Genomic DNA, 19,399 nt, shown 5'->3' with positions numbered 1-19,399 from the left:
AACTAATCTGTGATATCGTGTGCTTGTGATGTGGGGATGCAAACGCTCCAGCAGGTCTCTTAGTGATCCTCAAATTAAGGAGCTGCTGTGGCTCTTTGCAGGTGGCTGCTCAGAGCAATTTCTGATCCATCACTGTCAAACCTGTACCAGGTACTAGGGCAGGGGGCCCCCAGCACCTCAAGACTGATGACAGGTCTGTGCTTCTGCTGTAACACAGCATCTTTGGAAGCATCACCCTGGTTGCTGTGCTTTAAATTGATCCTTTCCAGACAAGTTGACCACCTCATGCTGGTGGGCAAGGCAAGGCATGTCAGGCACGGGGGGAAGGACACTGCTGCTTCCCAATCCACACACCAGCCAGTGAGCTGGGAACCAGCTCCTTCCAGCTCTGGCTCCCTGCCCACGCCCTCCTCTTGAGCAGTGTGGCCTCATATGAGACACCATGTGAATGCATCACCACGAGAAATAATGGGGCACAGGCTGAGCCAGGTTGTGTGGGTGGTAAATTAAGCATTCTGTATGTAAATAACAGTTACTGCAAATACAAAATCTGAGCAACGTGAGGAAAACACATCCATCTATGTACATCAGAGCAGTGAGGAGTGACAGCTGAATGGCTTCAGCTGCACTCGCTACAGAAAGTTCCTCGGCCATTTTTACTTCACATTTTTATAGAAACCCTCAGAGCTTTTTTTATTTTGGGAGGGGGGGGCAAGGGAAGTGTCCTATTTGTATTTTGCCTTGAAATGTCTTTGGCTCAGATCCACAAAGACACTCACTGTGCCTAATGACCATGGTGACCTGGGCCACAGTTAATGCCTGGCACCCCGACGGCACAGTCGGACACACCGCACCCGTCTGCAGGAATCCTGGCTCATAAGAGGCAGGTGAAGGTAGCAGTCGTGGATGCTGAGCTGCAGTGCAAGCTGTCACATACAACAAGTGTCCTGGGGCCTCCTCTTTTGGTTTTACAGCACTGGGAGTTTCAGTCCGTTTGTGCTGTCCAGAGTTTGGTTCGTTTTCAGCCAGCAGAAGGGAGAGATTACGTCCTTTGTTGTGAGAATAAATGTGGCTTGCATCCACTGTGCAACACTGCCAGACCTGCAGGTGAAACCCTGCTCGTTCCCAGCCGTGATTAACAGAAGGAACACGGCCAAAGATAATACAGAAGGGAAGGAATGAGCGGAGGAGAGAGTCAGACCCTGCCCAAATGGCAGGAGGTGGCTACATGTGTCAGCTGGACTGTGACCAAGGCAGATGCAGCAAAGCTGAATGGAGCTGTTAAAGGAAAAGCACTTGGGACAGTAACTTTAACTGTTCAGATTCTTCTTGGAAATGCATATATCTGAGATACTGAGCTGTAGCTAAATTTGGACATTGCATGAACATGTACAAACCCATTCAGAGCTTACTGGTGATTCACCCAGGTTTGGGGTTGGCTCTCAGGGCCGAGCTGCTACACACGGTATTGAAATCCATCACTCCCAGGGAACCATTCCCTGGGCATGGTGGGCCCTAAGTCATTCCTGCAGCTGCTGCCTGCAGGTCTTGCCAGCTGGCAGAGCAGATGCTGCAGGAACAAGATTTCATCAGATCAGCTTTTCAACTGATTTTACACCGTATTTGTCATTATATTTGCCAGAGAAGTTAAATTCTTGGGGTCTTGTATTAACCCCCTTTTAGTGCAACACAGATAACAAAAAATATATGATTCAAGTACAATTTTTCAGGGACAAACTGCCCATCATGCATCACAGTCTGTCCACTGGACCTCTTCTTCAGGAACTGGCTGTGTTTAAACTTCCTTCCCTGCAACCTGGCTCCAGAAGTCCTGCTCCCTCTCTCTCCCTGCATGAGTTACTGCTGAAAACCACATTTAATACCAGTCCTTGCACTCCAGCTCCTCACCAGTCGCATGGTGGTGCTGCTGGCACCGAGTGCTTCGGAGGGAGATGGAACCTTCAGGCAAGACTCCCGTTTGTGAGAGGGCCACGACGTGATGGCAGGTCTGAGCTAGTCAGGAGCAGCTGCATCTCTGCACCACGATCAGCTTGTTCTTCAGAAATTACTGCACTGCTCTCTCTGCCTTTGTCTAGTTTTGGATATCACAGTTACACGTTAAATTGGTGCAGTAATTACTGAGCTGTGGTTGCAGAGAGTTATTAACCTGCAGGATAATTAAGACTGCTCTGCTGCTGAGTGGGCTTTGGACTCACTCAGAGTGAGGGCCAGGACACCTGGCCAACTACAGAGGCCAGGCTAGACAACCTGTGAGAGCTTTGCCAAAATCAGGTCACAAGCCATGGCAATCTAGCTTCTCACACACATTAGCACTTTAGCTCCCTTCCTGTCTCTTTTTGTTACTGATGCAGGTCAGCATTAGAAAAAAATAAAAATATAAAAATTACTATTAAAACAAACAAACAAAAAAGTATTCACAGCTTCTGGGGGTTACAGGGCTGCAGAGGACACCCAGCCAGATTAAGCTTTAGGGACCAGGTGAGCTGCACATCCAGCTCTCACAGCTAAAACCTGCACTTCTGGAAGCACTGCAAGGATGGCAAGTTTTGACTTGGGAGCAAAAATCTGATTGTAGAGGTCATGTCACCAAGTCAGAGTGGCACTGACCTCAGTGACTCTGGATCAGACCAGTCAAGATCACTGGGGCACCTCTGCCTTCTGCATTTTGACATCTGGAAACAGACCTGAAAGCAAACCTGAAGCTTTGGGCTGCACAATCCTGTAGACCAAAGTGATTTAAAGGCCATGAGACTACTGTTCTAAAACCTTGGTCTTTTCTCAGCTCTTTCAGTAAGTAGGGTTTTCATGCTGGGGCCAGAAATAGCTGGCCAGTTCTGATCTGGTTTTCCCATCCACACAGTCCCTCCCCTCAGAGCCTGGAACACAGATTCCATTTCACACCAGCAACTGGGCTAAGTAAGACTTTTTCCCATCGGAGAATACTAGCTGCATCAAACAATTGATGGAATAATTAGGGTATTAACCAAAGAGCTGTCAAGTATGGACTTAGAGAACAACTCAAAAACAGACACAAAATTATTACTCCTAAATGAATCAAAATATTAAAAAATAATAATAACAATAATAATAATAATTAAAATAAAGATCCTATGACTTGACATGAGCAGCACAATTAGGGGAAACACCCCCAGCAGGTGAGTCTTTCCCCAGTCAATGTCCAACCTGGAAAGGAAACACGACAGTCAGCGGCACTCCCACCCTGGGGTGATGGTGGAGGGTGAGCTGCACTCAGTGTCCCCCGTCAGGTTACTCCCCCACGAGGCACTGTGTTAATTACAAAAATAAAATAAAAAAGACAGCTGCACAACTGCATAGTGGTCATCTCTGAGCACCCCCTCGGGGCCCGCCGTGACCGCTCCCACAGGCACGGGGACGGGGAGCGCTGGGCACGGGCTGGGAGCCCCAGGAGCAGGACCTGCGGGGTCATATGGTCACTGAGGCCATGGGGCAGTTCATGTTGGTGACAGTCAAGTGCTGGTTGTTGTCAGTGGTGCCCTTGGGGAAGTCGTCTGTCTTGCAGAGGATCTTGGAAATGATCTTGCGGAAGGTGTAGCGGAAGTCCCTGATCCTGTAGGCGTAGATGATGGGATTGATGACGGAGTTGGCATGGGAGAGGATGATGGCCATATACATCACCCACTCGGGCTTGGATTTGGAGAAATCCTCGTGGAAGAGCGTGATGCAGTTCAAGATGTGCAGGGGCAGCCAGCAGAAGGCAAAAAGTCCTACAATGATGGCCAGAGACTTGGCCGCGTGCACCTCCTTCTGCAGCGTGGTCCTGGAGTTGCCCATCAGTTCGATCTGGTGCAACTGTTTGCAGGCCACCATGAATATCTTGATGTAGATCCCCAGCATGATGACAAGGGGCAGCAGCACGCAGCCGAAGAAGTTGAAGTACACCATGTAGCTCATCGTGACCACGTTCTCAAAGAGGCAGGAGATGAAGCAGCCATGGTGCTCCGTCCCCACATCAGCCCCTGTCTCGTTGGTGGCGTTGGGACAACCACTCATGGCTTTATTCCAGCCCATAAGTGGAGTCAGTCCAATTCCAAAGGACAGCAGCCACAGCACGGCGATGAGTCCTCTCGCCCTCTTGCCAGTCACCAGGCTGTTATACCTACAGCACCCAGAGCAAAACCAGGATAGAGACATTAAATAAATGAGCACTGGTGACTTCCCTGCTGTTAAAGTCATCAGCAATTTGGCTAATGAGACAAAAGCCACACCCACACCCGCACAGGAGCCTCACCTCAGTGATCACTGGAGGGGGTAAAAAATCTCACCTGTGCTCTCCACCTCCACAAAGTGATTTGGGGGGTTGACTCATTTACTATTCCTGAGAGGCACCAGGCTCTGCCCCAGCCCACAAACAGCCTTCAATAGGAGGGAAAGGTCTTGGAGTCTTAAAAAAGGCTTTATCATTGCATGAGCCTGAACCACCAATTGCCAGGAGGGCACGAACAGGGGAAGGCTCACTCTCTAACTGGTGTCCTCTCCTGCCCTAAGCTGCCACTGCTCGCACGCCAGGACACGCTGCTGGGCTACACCAACACCTGGGCTGTCCTCGTCCAGCTGAGGCAATGCTGGTGCTCAGATCTGCACTGCAGTACCACATGTGTTGTGGAGAAGCTCTGCTGTGGCCCCAGGGACAAGTTGATGCAGAGCTGAGGGGTGCAGTCACACACTGCCCCACACCTTCCCTAACCCCACAGACTGGGTGTCCTCATGGCCCCTCCAGCCCCCAAGATGCTCAGAGACACAGAGGTGGAACCTAAAGCAGCAAAATCAAGCTGGTTTGGGTGCAACCAGAGCAGATGCCAACATCAAAGCATCAGTTGGATCACTCTTTGGAGAGGGGAAGGAGCAGTGGCTGCCAGAAAGACAACATGAGAAACCCATTCCTGTCCCCTGCACAGCCAGTCAGTGTCTGCTGGCTCACACACGTCCCCTCCTTCCCACACCCTTCTCTCAGTGCTTGTTTACTCTGGCTTGGCTACCCTGCTCCTCCTTTGCTAAGAACGTTTGTTCTGATTTTCTTCCGGCCCGTGAGGCAGGGGAGGGTTTTATTCCCACAGAACCACAGCTGTGCCTGTGAATCACAACTGCAGTCGGCTCCTGTGAGCCAAGCTCCCGCTCCTCCTGCAGATACAGAGACAGGAGGCTAAAGGGAGGGGTCTGCCAGGACATACCAGGGGGCAGAGAGGGGCTGGGGAAGCCCTTGACTCCTTCTTCAGGCACAGCCAGGGCTGGCTGGGAGGATGCAGGAGCAGCAGCCACGTTTAGGCGTTGCTGAATTGTGACCACACACTGTGGGTGGATGTCTAAAGGGCAGGTCCAGCCACCGAGGGGCTTCTCCTGCACTTTTCTCTCATTATTACTAAGTTTCACTACTTCAGAAGATGAGAAGGTATCAGATAGGGCATCAGTGAGGCCAAGCCTGTTGCTTTTGAAACTCTGTGTTAAGTTTTCAGAAACTGGAGCCGGTTCAGAGTTGCGGGGCCTGAAAACATTAAGAATTGATTCAGAGCAACTTCCCAGAAATCCAATCTCTTGGCAAAGTCTGAATCTGGAGCTACAATATTGGCCAGGCTCAATAAGTGCTGTAAAGGCACCAGGAGCTGCTGCTGTCCTGCAGCTCTGCACGTGGAAAGGGAAAACGGCAGCTCCTTGGCTTGTCTAAGCCATGCTCAGTTGATCTCTTCAGTTGTTCCTCTGCTCCATCCCAAAAACTATTGTAGTGAGACTGGAAAATGTGAAGGGACCATTGTCAGAAACAGAAACTGAGTCCAGGGTTTTGTGTTCTCAGGAACAGAAGGGAAGCCTCAGTGTGCCATGCTGAGGTCGGTGTCCACCGTGTCACTCCAGGCTGGTGACCTTCGGTGCTGCCTCTTCCTGACAACACATGACCCCAAATAAGGCTTCTTCCATCTGCTCTTCTCCTGAACTCTTCTGCAAGGATGAGTTGACTTGAAGGTTTACAAAACCCGTTAAGTAGGCACTTAATTTTCCAGTGGCTGTGACAGTGGCCTGTTTATTTTAGTGCCGCTCACCGTTCCTGGCACACACAGCAGAGCCAGGGGCACATTCAAGCAGGGGGCCCTCTGTGACAGGATGTAAAAATATTCTGGGCTCCCAGTCTGCAGCAGCCAGAGCTGAGCAGTGGGGAGGGCTGGAGGCCTCTCAGCACAGGGCAGAGATGGTGTTCACCTCAGTGGAGATATTCACAGTGAACAACTGCACTCCTCAGATTAGCTCCTTATTTTCATGGAATTTGCATTGCAAATTCCTCCCAGCACCTCTCCATTCAGCTGATGGCAGGGACTGAGGGTGGTCACTGTTGTGGCCTCCCAGAAGGGTCTGTGCAAACCCCTGGTGGCTGAGCTGCCAGCCAGAAAAGGCCAAGGTGGGAATAGCCTGGAATTGCTCACTGGTCACCTTGTTATTACCTTATACACTTATTTGGTGGGACACTGCCTGTATTGCCTTAAGTGAACAGAAGTTAAGCATGTGCTTAAAATAAAGTGCATGACTGCCACCAGATCCAGGTATGAAGAGTCTCATAAGCCACACAACAGAGCAACCCCCTCATAAACCTTCATCAGCAGTGGGCAGGAGCTGTGAGACAGCTGAGCTGGGACTCAGCTCCTCCCTAAGCACTATAAGCATGGTCAGACAGTGAGGAACCAACAGATTTTCACACCTCTGAATGCTCCAGCAAACCTCTCCTTCATTCTCTTTCAGGCTTAATATTATTATGTAAAATACTACTAAAGTAAATTTGCTCACCTAAGTCTGCTCAACTAATGTATAACAAATATTGAATCACCTCTGTGTTTCTGCCTAGAGGCATCAAATGCTGTTTTAATGTAAATAACAGCTGAATATTTTAAAATGATTTATTGAGATTAAATAACTTGGCAATGCATTAGTTCCTTTTACACCGCCAGGCAAAGCCTCTTTACTCAATCACCATGAAGGTGCTAATTATGTCCTTGTGACAGGAAGAGCTGTACCTTGGCCACCAGTGTCACAGGCACAGAAGCCCCCCTGCAGTCACCATGGGGAGGTCACCCAAGCAGAGGCCCTGCTGCCCCTGGGCTCCATCAAGCGAGGAGTGAAAGCACCAGCCAAGGAGGAATTTGGCATTTGGGGTGATGGACTTGGGGCAGAAAACAGCAACAGCCTGGAATGGGACTGTTATTCCCACATTATTTATCTCAGAGAGCAGGAATTGGGGGCTGTCCTGCCTGTCCATAGAAGGGTGAACAGATCAAAACACTGTGGTGCCAACACAGCCACTCTCCTGCCCATCCTTGTCCCTGTGCCCCAGCCAGAGCAGGAGTTGCTGTGCTGCTCAAGGGCTTGGGGCTGGTTCTCCTGCTGCCAAACCCCAGAGCAGGATCAGCCTCCAGTGGGAAATTTCGGAGCTTTAACTCCCAACTCACACATGGCTTGTGCTGGGGCCACATTCCATGGGATGGGTGGGGAGACACAGGTGTGAGGGCTGTGCCAGGGATGCTGCAGTGGGTGCAGGTCCTCCCTGCACTCCCACTGCCCAGAGCTGTGGAGGGAGCCCTGGGACTGGTGCTCCCCACTGCTCTCCCTGCCTCCCTCCCCGCTCTGCCCAGGCCTCTGGACACAGGGAGCTGAGCAGATGGAGTTGGCAGAACTCAGACCACGCAGGTGCTCTGATACGATCAGTGACAATTCACACACTTCTATTTTAAGTGTGAAGGGAAATACACAGACACCTCCATTCAAACGGGGTGAGAGCAGCTCGGCTGCCAAGCATTGTGTCCTTGTCACCTCCTCGCAGCTGTACTTTGCATCTTGCTCTTTCTTTTTTTTTTTTTTTTTTTTGACCCATAACAGCACAAAATAAGCTGTGCTCTGCTCCACGGAATGGAGATCACACACCAGCTGAAATCTGCTGGCAGGACGTTTCAAATGAATCGTGAATTGCACCTTGGAGAGGAGGGGGGGGGGGGGGAAAGGAAAGAAAAAGCAAGAACTGTGGAAGGAGTTGGCAGGGAGAGATGTGATTAGCGGTCACGGTATCAGCCCAGGAAGCAGGACATCTGTGTCTGTCCCGGCGCAGACAAATCACTTCCTCCCGCATCTGTCCCTATTGTCACAGGGACAGCAGCAGCACTCGGTCACTGTCACCACCCCGCCGGCGCCCAGGTGAGCACACAGGGGTCTGTGCAGGGGCAGAACAGCCAGAACCCGGCTGTGCTTCACGCTCAGCCTGCAGCACCAGGAATGCGGGCAGGAGGGACACGGGAGAGCCAAAGCACGCTGCAAACGGCACCTGGCTGGGTAATGCGGAGGATTAATTAGGGAAAATGCAGCTCAGGCTGCTGCGAGGTGAGGAGCGGCAGGAGGGGACTCGCAGCCCTGCACTTGCTGAACGCTTGACAGCACCCGCGAGGTGGGGATGTGAGTGTCGTTCTCACCCTCACATCAGCCCAGCCCCAGGGATTTGCATTCGCCACCTCAGTTACTGTCTGTAGAAGCCACCCCCGGGCAGTTCTGGCCCCGGCAGGGTGAGAAAAGGTGACTGAAAACTGAGCTCAGACACCGGGGGGGTGAGCAGGGCGGGCTGTGGGCTGGTGCTGGGGGGCTGCCAGAGGCACACGGAGCCCCGGAGCACAGGAAGGAACGAGCTTTGCTGCCTGCACGTGTGCAGGGACCAGTGTGTGATACCGGTGTGACACCAGTGGGACACTGGTCTGAAGTCAGTGTGACACCTTCGTGCTCCAATAGGGTGTTTCTGAGTCCTAGAACACGAACCCCCAGTTTTCTCTGTTTGAGAGCTGAGCTCTTCCTCAGCATCACCCTCCTCCAGGGCTCAGCAGCCCGATGTTATCTGCCTGGTGGGGCCTGGGGCTGAGAATTTTTGTCACTCCAAAACCTCCCAGGCAGTCAGACCTCAGCTGTGCAGCACCAGGCAGCTGAGTTAAAGGCAGCTGTAGGGGTGAGATGGGGACTAGGATTCAGGGCCAGGTGTTTGGGTGTGATCCCCTGCACAGAGCAGTGGTGACCACTGCCCCTCCCAGGCACCCAGTGCCCTGCTCACTCAGGCAACAGGTAAGGGTGGGGAGGTGGCAGATTTCTGCTGGATCACCCTTTCTGCAGTGAAACAGGTGACAAGCCCTTCCCAAAGGCTCCAAACTGCTGCCTTTCCATCCGCCAGCCCCAGCAAGCTGCTCCTCATCTGCCATTGCTGCAGAGTCCTGACCAGCCTTCCCAGGGGCTGGTGAACATGGCATGGCCAGCACTGAGCTCAGCACCACCCACCCACCTACCAGTGCCTTATCCCAGCTCCAGGAGCCCATCCCATCCTTTCCTCCCTGTCCCTGCACCACCAGGTTTGACAGAGCATCCAGCCCACATTCCCACTGATGTACTCCAGGTTATTTGTGGCTCCTGCCCAGGCCTGATGTCATCTGGATCAGGATGATCATTGGATGTCATCCAGATCCATCATCATTGGATTAGGAGATAATCCACTCTTTGGCGTGTACAAATTCCCTGAGTTTGTCATCTTGGACTTCGGGGGGGGGGACTGACACATCTGTAGGCACAGCTGGCGTCACTGATTCCTGGCATCTTGTGGGTCAAATACAGTAACAGGAGTCCCCAAACCCCCCACAGAGTCACCACCCGAGGGCCAGGGCAGAACACTCCTAAAACACTCAGTTTGGTGCTCTGTGCTCCTTGCTCTGACAAACAGCAAGTTTGTAAAAATCCCGAGCAGCAGCTCCATAATTAACAAAGCAAAAACTCGTAACTGCAAAATAAAAGTTTCTGTCTAAACGTTTTGGTTTCATACTTTCTTTTATGGAGAGGTCAGAAGATCTTCTGGATAAAAAGTCTGCCAGGTTGCAAAAGCTGCCTTTTTTTTTTTTTTTTTTTTTTGTCTAAAAATTAACTTGTGTTTTTATAGATTGAGTTGGCCAAAATGGAAACAAGCTCCTAAACTTAAAGCTCTGGGTTCTGGCTCAGCCTGGAGACGGGTGCCCTCGGCCAACAGCCCAGAACTGAGGCTTTTGGCTGCTGCTCCCCAGCACCCCTGCAGCTCCTGGCATTCCTGCTGCCCCCCAGCTTCTGCAGGAGCTGCATCAGGGCAGAGGTCTCAAGGACAACTCCTTTTCCTGTCAGGATTTTTGTCTTTTTGGGAGGGAAGTGACCTCTGAGGTGCGGGGAAAAATATAAAGATCTGGGACATGCATTTTTAAGGAAACGAGGCTGCTCACAACTAAAAATAGCCGTGATTTCCCCTCTCCACTCCGTGGCCATGAGGGCACATGTGATTATTCCCGATGTTGTTATTGTGCTCTGGCTGCATCCAAAGGCCGTGGCAGCCCCTGGCTGAGCACAGCCCCCCACGTTCCGGGTGACACAAACTTCCCTAAAGCTGTGACAGCTCCGCTGCTCGAGTGAACACACCAGCCCTCCTGCCCTCGCTGAGTTTGTGGCACCTTAAGTTCATAAATCACTGATAACCTTGGCCAGGCAGAGCGTTCTGATGGATGGGGAGGCAGAGCATCCCCTGCTCTGGATTCAGGATTCAGGAATCAGGAATCAGGGCGGATCCCCCCGCGCTGCCCGGGATCGGGGCTGTGCGAGCCACACACGGAGGGCGGGACACGCCCGGCAGTTCAGATAAAGGGCAGTGCGAGGATTGAAGGAAATGAGGCGAGGGCAGAAGAAGGGAGAGCAGCTGCAGTTCTCCGTGTTCTGATGGCACAGAGAGTGGCAGGTGAAGACCAAGGGGATTTTCTCTCCTCCCCAGTGACTCCAGTCCTCCCACCTGCCGTAAAAACCCACCGGTTTGCTTTGCTGAGGAAAAAGCTGGGAATGGAAAGGGATCTGGGAATTCTTTGCTGGGGAACACAGAGGGAACCCCTCCTCTGCAGCAGCAGGGCACAGTGAGGGCAGGCAGACCTCCAGCATCAGCCAACCCACCTCTGGAAAGGATGAGAAAAGAGCAGCAACAATCCAAATATAATTTGTCCCCATGAGGACAGCAGGAAGGAGCTGGATTGTTGCCTTCACCACGTCAAGTATAAGAGGGGCAGCAGCTCCTATGGGAGACTGGCAGGAGCAGAGACAGACCAGGGCAGCACCATTAACAGATCCTGATCCCATTAACAGATTGTGAATCCACACATGGATGCTCTGGCTTCACGGGGGCAGCAAGGTGCAGAAAGGGAGAGGACATGGCCATGGATACCCTGTTCCAGTTCATGGCAAAGCTTCCCTGGAACATCAGTCCTTCACTCCTGCTAGGGATAAAGTTGAAGATGGGAGAGAACTAAATCCAGGGAGGAAGGACAAGCACGAGATCAGCTCAAATCACAGGGAACTGGGGATAATTTTCCCTCCACAGGTCTGAGCTGGGATGTTTGCCAGAGAGGCAGCAACAGCAGCACCACACTCACTGTCCTGCAAGAGTTACCAGCAGACAAGGGCGAACACAGCGTGAGGTTGTTCAGCATTTCACTCTCCTTTTGCTCTCTAAATATACAAATACTCTTCTCCCTCCCTAATTCCTGACACATTTGTTCCAGGCATCCACCCATACCTACAGTTATTAGCCATGCCAAGGGATTTTGGTTAATGCAAATAGAAGGAAACTGTTTTATTCCACCTACAAATCTTCTTTGGCTCGGAGCTATGGGACTGTGGGGCAAAATCCAGCCCCAGAGGAAGCCAGAGAGCAAAAGCCTCACGTTGCTCCAGTGCCAAGCGCTCTGCAGGATGGATTTGCTGCTGCTGAGAGATGCTCCATCCCCTGGCTTGGATATTCTGCTTGGAGGAAGTGCTGTGGGGGAGTGAGCTTTTGTTGGGGTCGGGCTGGCAGGGGAGAGCAGGGATGGTGCTGTGTACCTGGGCAGCACAGGGACGGGCACACACAGGCGCCAGCACCGCCAGGTTGGAAGCGCCGGAGTCCAGGAGGGTGCAGGAAGCAAGGCAGGGTCAGAGCATGTTTGAGGACAAGGAGCTGCATCCTGGTGTGATGGCCAGGAAGAAGGGACCCAGGGAAGGGCTCGGAGCTGCAGCTGCACAGAGTGGGCAGCAAGGGCGGGGGCTCCTCCACAAACAGTAAATTCGTCGAAAACAAACAAACAAAATACAAGTTTCAAGGGACAGAAGGAATTCGTGGCTTCAGGTCAAATTCAGCAAATATTTTTAGCCAGAAGAGGGAGGGTTCTAAACCACCATTTTTAAATAAGATTTTTGTTCTGCAATTCTCCAGATGAGTTCCTTCCCCAGCGAGGGCGTCCCCATCTCAAAGAGCAGCACAGCCACATCAGAAGGGTTAAACAACTCAACCCAAAATCTGCCAGGTTGGTCAGGATCACTTTGTTTCACTGAAACCTCCAAACATTGTTGTTCCAGTTTGACTGAAACAATTTTCCTCTTCCCCGTGGGATTTTTTGGTTCAGCCACAGAACTGAAAAATCCATTATTAGCCTGGCTGTAATGCAAGTTCTGCTGCTCACCCCTGCCCAGCCTCTCAGCAGCCTCAAACAGCTCTGAAAGAGCATTAAATAATATGGCACAGACAATTCTTAATGTCCCTGCCGAGGTTTCCATGGGGAGCTGGTGATGCTCTGGATGTGACAGGGACACTTATCTGCTCTGCAACAACCACGTTATTTATTGTAATTGCTGGATAGGGCTGGGCACAAATCATTTTCTTAAATGTTTAATGCTTCATGGACTGGTATCAGCCTCTGCACTGGCCTCCAGAGTGAGTGTTTGAATGAGAAAAACTTTTCCTGAAGTCTCCATTCTTACAAACTGATGATCAGCTTTCCCTTCCCACAGCACAAACCTCCTTCCAGAAATGCCACGTGCATCTACCTGGAGCAGGTGGTGGGACAAGTTCCTCCCCCCTCACTGCCAGCAGTACCATGGAGCATCTCAGGAGTAACAGTGCTGATGAGACAGCTCTAACCAAGCCTTGGTTGGAAAACCCTGGTGGAGAAGTGCTTTGCCTGTGTAGTTTTATAACCTCCTCTATCCTCTTTTGATCTTGGCTATACAGCTAAAACCAGCCTTTCAGTACCAGTCCCTAAATCTCCTGTTGCCAAAGCAGTGGCCTGTCCACTGCCCCATGTTCCTCACAGGGAGAACCCCCTTCCTTTGAAAGGACTTTTGCTTGCTGGTCCCCTCTGAGAGCAATGAAATGAGCCTCAGTGCCAAGACCAAGTCTACTCCAAACTTCACACTTCACACAGCCTAGGATGGGACTGCTTGGTCTCCATTTGTGTCCCGCTAGAAAGCACTCATAGGAATAAAGATGTTTGTGCAAATGGAATAAAAGATTTGGCGTGAGACGGGGTGAGAAAGTGATGCTGGTAAAGGATCCCAAAGCAAGGCAGAACTGCCCTGGGATGAACTGCCCTCGTAGAGAGTCGAGCAAACCTGCTCGAGACCAGGAGTGGGGAAAGAAAAAAGAGAGTGGAGGAAATCCTTGCCATTTTGTCAGTTGGTAAAACCACCTTCCTTCTGCAAACCCATGAACGATCCCCTCAGAGCGTTCCTGATCTGCTGCTTCCCCTCAGATCCCAGCAGAGCACGAACCCCTCTCACAACATTCCGCTTCCTCAGCTGCACAAAGTGCTTGTGGTACAGAGGCAGAGCTGCGGCCGTGCCTGACAGCTTGTGGTACAAAAATAGAGTTACAGCCGAGCCTGACAGCTTGTGGCCAGGGCTATGACTAAACAAACTTGGAAAACCCTGACCCGCTCCCACAGCTGCTGCTGTGCTGCTGCCCCTCATCCCGAGAAAGCCCCAAACTAACTAAAGGAAGAGGCACCAAAGCATTATCCAGAGCCAAGGTGGGTCTGGAAGCCCAGTCAGGTGGCTGGGAAGGTCAGAGCCAGGGTTGGGGGTGCTGGAAACAACCTGCCCTGCTCCGTGCTGGGCTGCAGATCTGCCCCGACTTACTCTACGTGCCCCGGAATTTCCACACGCCGTGCTCTGGTGACACACCCAGCCACACACTTCCACTACCAGCTCTGATCATCTGCCTGGTGACTAATTCATATTTGCTCAGTGTATGGGAGGTCTCAGATGCAAAGTGCCAGAACAGGTGAAGGGGTTTTTTTTAAAGTCATTTTAAGGTGAACCCATCGCTTGTGCAAGGGAGGTGCCAGAGACGAGCGGAATTCGGGAAAGCTGCAGCTAACAGAGTTCAGCTGAGGTCCCCACACCACATCTGCCCTGCTCCCCCACAGCCTCTGCTCCTGACCAGTCCCTGGAGCCATTCTGGACTCGCCAGGGAGTCCATCAATGTCTTATTCTCAGGGAGGGACAGATGAGGCACCAAGGAGACTGAGATGAACCAACTCGGGTCACTTGTAATGCAAAGCCGGGGTTTTGATGCACTTAAGCTTAAGGCAGCTGCTGCACCAGCTCACTGGTGGGGTGCCTGTAAGTTATATTCCATACAGTTTTCCCCATTATAATTCAATTTCCCACGAATTAGAAGGAAACCAATTAATGTCTTTGATGCTGCACTTGGATGGGAGTCTGAACTGTAAAATTCTGAGATCTGACATGTGAATCCTTTCTCTTTCCCTTTCACAGTGGGAAGTAGGAGAAAGAGTGGCTGCTCTTGTATTTAATTACCTGGGAGATGCCTGCACACCACAATAAAGGGGGTTGTATGAATACCTACATAGATGAGCTACAACTCTCCCAAATGCATCATTAAAACACTCCACAGCTCCCCCAAGAAACCACTGACCCTCCCAAGAAAAACACCCTCAAGAAACTGAGCTTCCAGGTGTATTTTGAGGTAAGAGGTGGGATACTGATCCCAGTCCTGAGGCAGCTGAGTGCAAAACCTCTGTTATTTTCATCATCACCTGTGAGCAGCAAAATTCTTGAGACTAGAAGTTCTTGAACACTAAAACAAGGAAGATCAGACCCTGAGCTGTCAGGGAGTGGGGCTGCTGCATCCACTCTAGTCTCTTACCTCAGTGGGATCTTAATAGCCAGGTACCTGTCGATGGCCACAGCCAGCAAGCTGAAAATGGAGCTCTGTGTCAGCACCAGCACGAAGCAGGCGAAGAAGAGGCAGCTGTGAAAATCCACCTGGAACCCAATGCTGATAGTGATGGCAAAAGGGATGGCCAACAACCCCACGGCGATATCAGCCACCGCCAGGGACACCAGGAAATAGTTGGTGGCGTTCTTCAAGGTGCTGTTGATGGCCACAGCCCAGCAGACCAGGACGTTGCCAGCGATGGACAGCACGGCGATGATGAGCTCCAGCACGATGTAGGTGGTTTGCATAGTGTCCATGGCGAGAGCCGGGGCGAGGAGCAGGAGCTGCTCATGAAGGGAAGGGACTTTCCACCGGGCGCCCTCCCGCAGGTACCAACAAGCCACGGGGCAGCCAAACGCCCATCTCCGGGGCCGTGGGGGGCCGGAGGGGCGCGGCGAGCCCCGGGTCGCGGCCCCCCGCTGCCCGCACCGCCCGGCCCCCGCCCGGCATCCGCCCGCGGGGCTCCGCTCAGCGCCCGCCCGCCGGGACCCGCCGCGGGGCCATCCGGGACGGGACGGGCCCGGGGACGCCGCTCCCGGGGATGGTCCTCCCGGGGATGCTCCGGCCGGGGAGGGTCCTCCCGGGGATGCTCCGGCCGGGGAGGGTCCTCCCGGGGATGCTCCGGCCGGGGATGCTCCGCCGCTGCCGCCGCTCCCCGCGGAAAAGCCGCTGCCGGCGGCGGCGGGGCTATTTCTGCACATGGGGCGAGCGGGGCGGGGAGTGCGCGGAGCGGAGCCATTGGCCGGGAACCCGCGGGACCGGGACGGCGCCCCCGCATCGCCCGGCCCCGGGACGGCTCCTCCGCACCCCCCGGCCCCGGTTCCCGCACCCCCCGGCCCCGCACCCCATCCGGCGGTGCCGTCCCGGGGCCGTGCGTGGGCGGCTCCCCGGTGCTTTCGGGCACACTTTGATAATTTAGGAGTAAAACGCTGCGCTCGCTGTCGCCAAACACGGGGGCTCGGGTGCCGCTGCTGCGGCCGGTGGGGACAGCGCAGTTGCCACACCAAAAAAAGTCCCCATCCCCCAGCAGCGCGCTGGCCCAAATGAGGGATTTCACAAAAATCCCGACAGCGCTCGGTCTGAGGACGGTTATCGCGCAACGGGACATTTCCTGATGTAAGAAATGGCAAAATACCACGGATTAGGAAATGCTGTTACTCACAGGGCTGCAGTGTTTGAGTTTTGGTCTAAGGAGCTTAGAAAAAATGCAAACCTGATGCAATCACCAAAGAAAAGGGTTGGCTGCACTGGTGGATCTTAGACCAACAAGGAATATGAAGATAAATGTAATTTAATAACTACTTACCTTTCCATCACAGGTTTCACACTTTATATTGTGTTTGCCATCAAAATACAGAGCAGAGGTTGAACTTCACACCAGTGCTGTAGCATCCAGCAGCACTGAAAAATTCAGGACAGAAACTGGAAAAAAATCCAAGCAATTAAAGAAAATAAACTTTCCTCTAGCAAATAGAGAGTAAAGAAATTGTCACTGATTTCTTTTTTTTTTTTTTAAGCAAAGCTGGAAACTTCCCTGTGGAAGAGAATGCTTTCTGGGGATACAAAAGCAGAGCAAAAACACATGGGAAAAATAGGGACAAAATGATTCCTATGGATGTAGTGCAAATGGAAACACTCCCATTGACTAGCAATGCTTTGGGTCAGACAGACACAAAGGGGAGCTCTCAATTTATATTGAACAAAGTCATTTTTATGAAGTTGGGACATCTCAGGGGCAGAGTGTTTAAGGTTGACTAGGATGCTGAAGGAAAGTATCTGGGGTATATTTGACTCGATGGGGACACGCAGAAGGTTCCCTTTGCTCCCTTCAGATATCCCTTTGCCCTCCCACTAACACCTGTGCACTTTGGATCCCCCAGCACTCTGGTGTCACAGAGAAGGACCAATTCTCAGGATGGCACTAGCAGGGAAGCACATAATTCCTGTGATTCAAACCTCGGTGTCCACCTGGGACTGTGCTGAAAGAGCCTTGAGGTGAGCTCAAGGCTGCTGGCTCACAGCCCCCACGTCAGGCTGCTCCATCAGCACTGGCTGGATCCTAAACTTGCCCACACCAGTTTGGTTTCTTTATTATTTTGGGATGAGTATAGCTTCCCCCCTGCAGAGCCTGTTATAATCACTTAAATGAGGGCAAACTACCATGGAAAAGCACTTTTTCCCCCCAAAGCAGTGGATTTACATCAGGGTTTTTACACACATTGTTTTCCTAGTGCTGAAACATGTGCCAACATCCACCTTCTGCTGCTTTACAGCACCTCAGGAAGACCAGAATTAACTTTCTGCAGTGGATACACCTTATTAGAAAAAGATCTGCTTTTGTGATCATGGAAACACTTTTTGCAGGCTGAGCCAAGGGAAATTGTGGTTTATCAAGTCAGACACGGACAGAGAAACCATTATTTCAGGTTCTGATGAATACGTTGTTTGGGCAAGGTCTCTGTGAGACAGGTAGTAAGGCACTGTGAATATGGTGGATTTTGCATTACCCAGAGATTCATGGCTCTCCAAAGCAGCAAAGCCTTTGCCAAGGTCCAGTGGTTTATTCTGGCATTAACCAGTGCAACTGAACTTACTCCCAACACAACTTCTGCAAGTGGAGCCAAGGACAAGCTCAGCTCTGTTGTACCAAACGTGGTTAAATCCTGCTGGCAGTAAGAGCAGGATGAGCCCATTTCCAGACAGAGACACCAATCCTGCCCTCCAGCTGCGCTCTCGGAGCCCTCTTCTAAAACACAAGGCATCACACACCCTACCATGAAACACCAATGAACGTGCTGGCCTTGGGCAATAACCACCTGAGCGGGCACTGGGAAATCCTGCAGCTCCTGGGGCTCGGAGGATGATGAATCCACGGGTGAGAGAGGGTGCACAGTTCTGTTCTGGAGTCTGTAAAGGAGCAAGGAATTCACACGACTATGGAGGTGAACACAGCCCAGAGCCCGCAGCCTGTGGAATCCATTCAAGAACTGGAGCGCAGTAACACCATGGCAGCAGGTCACTGGAGCACCGCTGGATGCTCAGATGTCAGACACAGATGAATCACCATTACTATTATTTTCCTGGATTCCGTTTTACTCCGGGGATTTGCCTCTCAGCGCTCACGTAGGAAGCAGCACCAGCCCCAATCTGCTGCTTTCAAGTGCGAGGGCTAATCTGGCTCTTTTGTTCGGAGGGAAACCGATTTAAACAGATCCCACGTTCTGAATGGCGGGGCGGTGGGAGACAGGAGCAGCCCCCTGGGGTGGCCACAGCCCGTGTCTCCGTGGCTTGGCAGGAGCCCACCGGCCTCGTACGTGCCGTTCCTTCTGTCGCTGCCGTCCCGGGGGAGCGGAGCTGCCGCCTCGGAGGCCGAGCTCTTCCTGCAGCCCCTGTGATCTCTCCTGAGCGAGGCCCCTGCGCAGCCTCAGCCTCGCCGAGGACTTCCCGAGCAGCCTCTGCCTTGACACCTCCAGTGCTCTTGGCCCGGCCACAAAGAGCTGGAGAGGAGCCCCACTAACACACATCTCTCCACACACACCCAAGGAGGGGCCCGGACAGCCGCGGGGACACGGCCACAGACACAAAGGAAAGCTCCTGAGTCAGTGACAGCCGAGATGTTCTTGCTGGCCCTGCACCCAGATTTGCCATCTCAGGCACTTCTGAGACAACAGCAACCTCAACAGCTTTTGTTCCTCTCTAAGCCCGTAAAGAACAAGCACTGAAGTGGGAGTGTCTCTGCTGCCAAGGGACACAGACATATGCTGGATATCAAAAATAGGGGGGGGGGAAAGGTGGATGGCAGACAAAAAGTTCATCTGTAGTGCTGCTACAGGCACATCCCTCATATTGGCTTTGGCAGCCCTGGGAGTGCTGCAGCACTGAGCAGAACTGGTTCTTGGGTGGTGGAGGGCATTAGCCCAGCACTTGGTGGCTTTGCAAGCAAAGCATCTGCCAACCATCCCTTCCCAGGAAGGGGCAGCTCCATCCCAAAACCACCCATGAGAGGGGACACTGGGAAATCAGGAGGGGAGAGAGAGGCCGTTCCCAGGGCTTCCTGAGCAAGCCCTGGTGTGGAGCACAGGCTGTGGCACAGTCCTATGACATGGTGGGTGCCCTTCTATGCCCAGGGGGGCTCGGAGGGTCTCTCTCTCTCTCTCTCCAGACCTTGCCAGCATACCCTGGAAAAGCCTCAACACTCGTGTCTGCTCAGGAGACACTTGCAGTTACAACCTCCCTTCACTGCTTGTCCCCTCTGCAAGGACTGTGGGCTGAGGGAAGGACTAGTGG

General features: G+C 52.4%; 1 protein-coding gene across 1 annotated transcript; it reads right to left on the bottom strand.

The window, feature by feature from the left end:
- Positions 1 to 89: 89 nt before the first annotated feature.
- On the bottom strand, positions 90 to 15,668 carry ADORA2B (adenosine A2b receptor). Its single transcript, XM_051809706.1, has 2 exons — positions 15,041 to 15,668; positions 90 to 4,159 (listed from the first exon to the last, which is right to left on the bottom strand). Exons 1-2 carry the CDS (start codon positions 15,367 to 15,369, stop codon positions 3,466 to 3,468), a joined length of 1,023 nt encoding a protein of 340 aa, XP_051665666.1. The 5' UTR covers positions 15,370 to 15,668; the 3' UTR covers positions 90 to 3,465.
- Between the last annotated feature and the right edge of the window lie 3,731 nt (positions 15,669 to 19,399).

Source organism: Manacus candei, unplaced genomic scaffold (genome assembly GCF_025592945.1).
Source record: "Manacus candei isolate 608988 ecotype Guabito, Panama unplaced genomic scaffold, ASM2559294v1 h1tg000076l, whole genome shotgun sequence".
NCBI lineage: Eukaryota > Metazoa > Chordata > Aves > Passeriformes > Pipridae > Manacus > Manacus candei.
The sequence above is the reverse complement of the archived record's forward strand: the minus strand, read 5'-3'. Positions and strand labels throughout refer to the sequence as shown.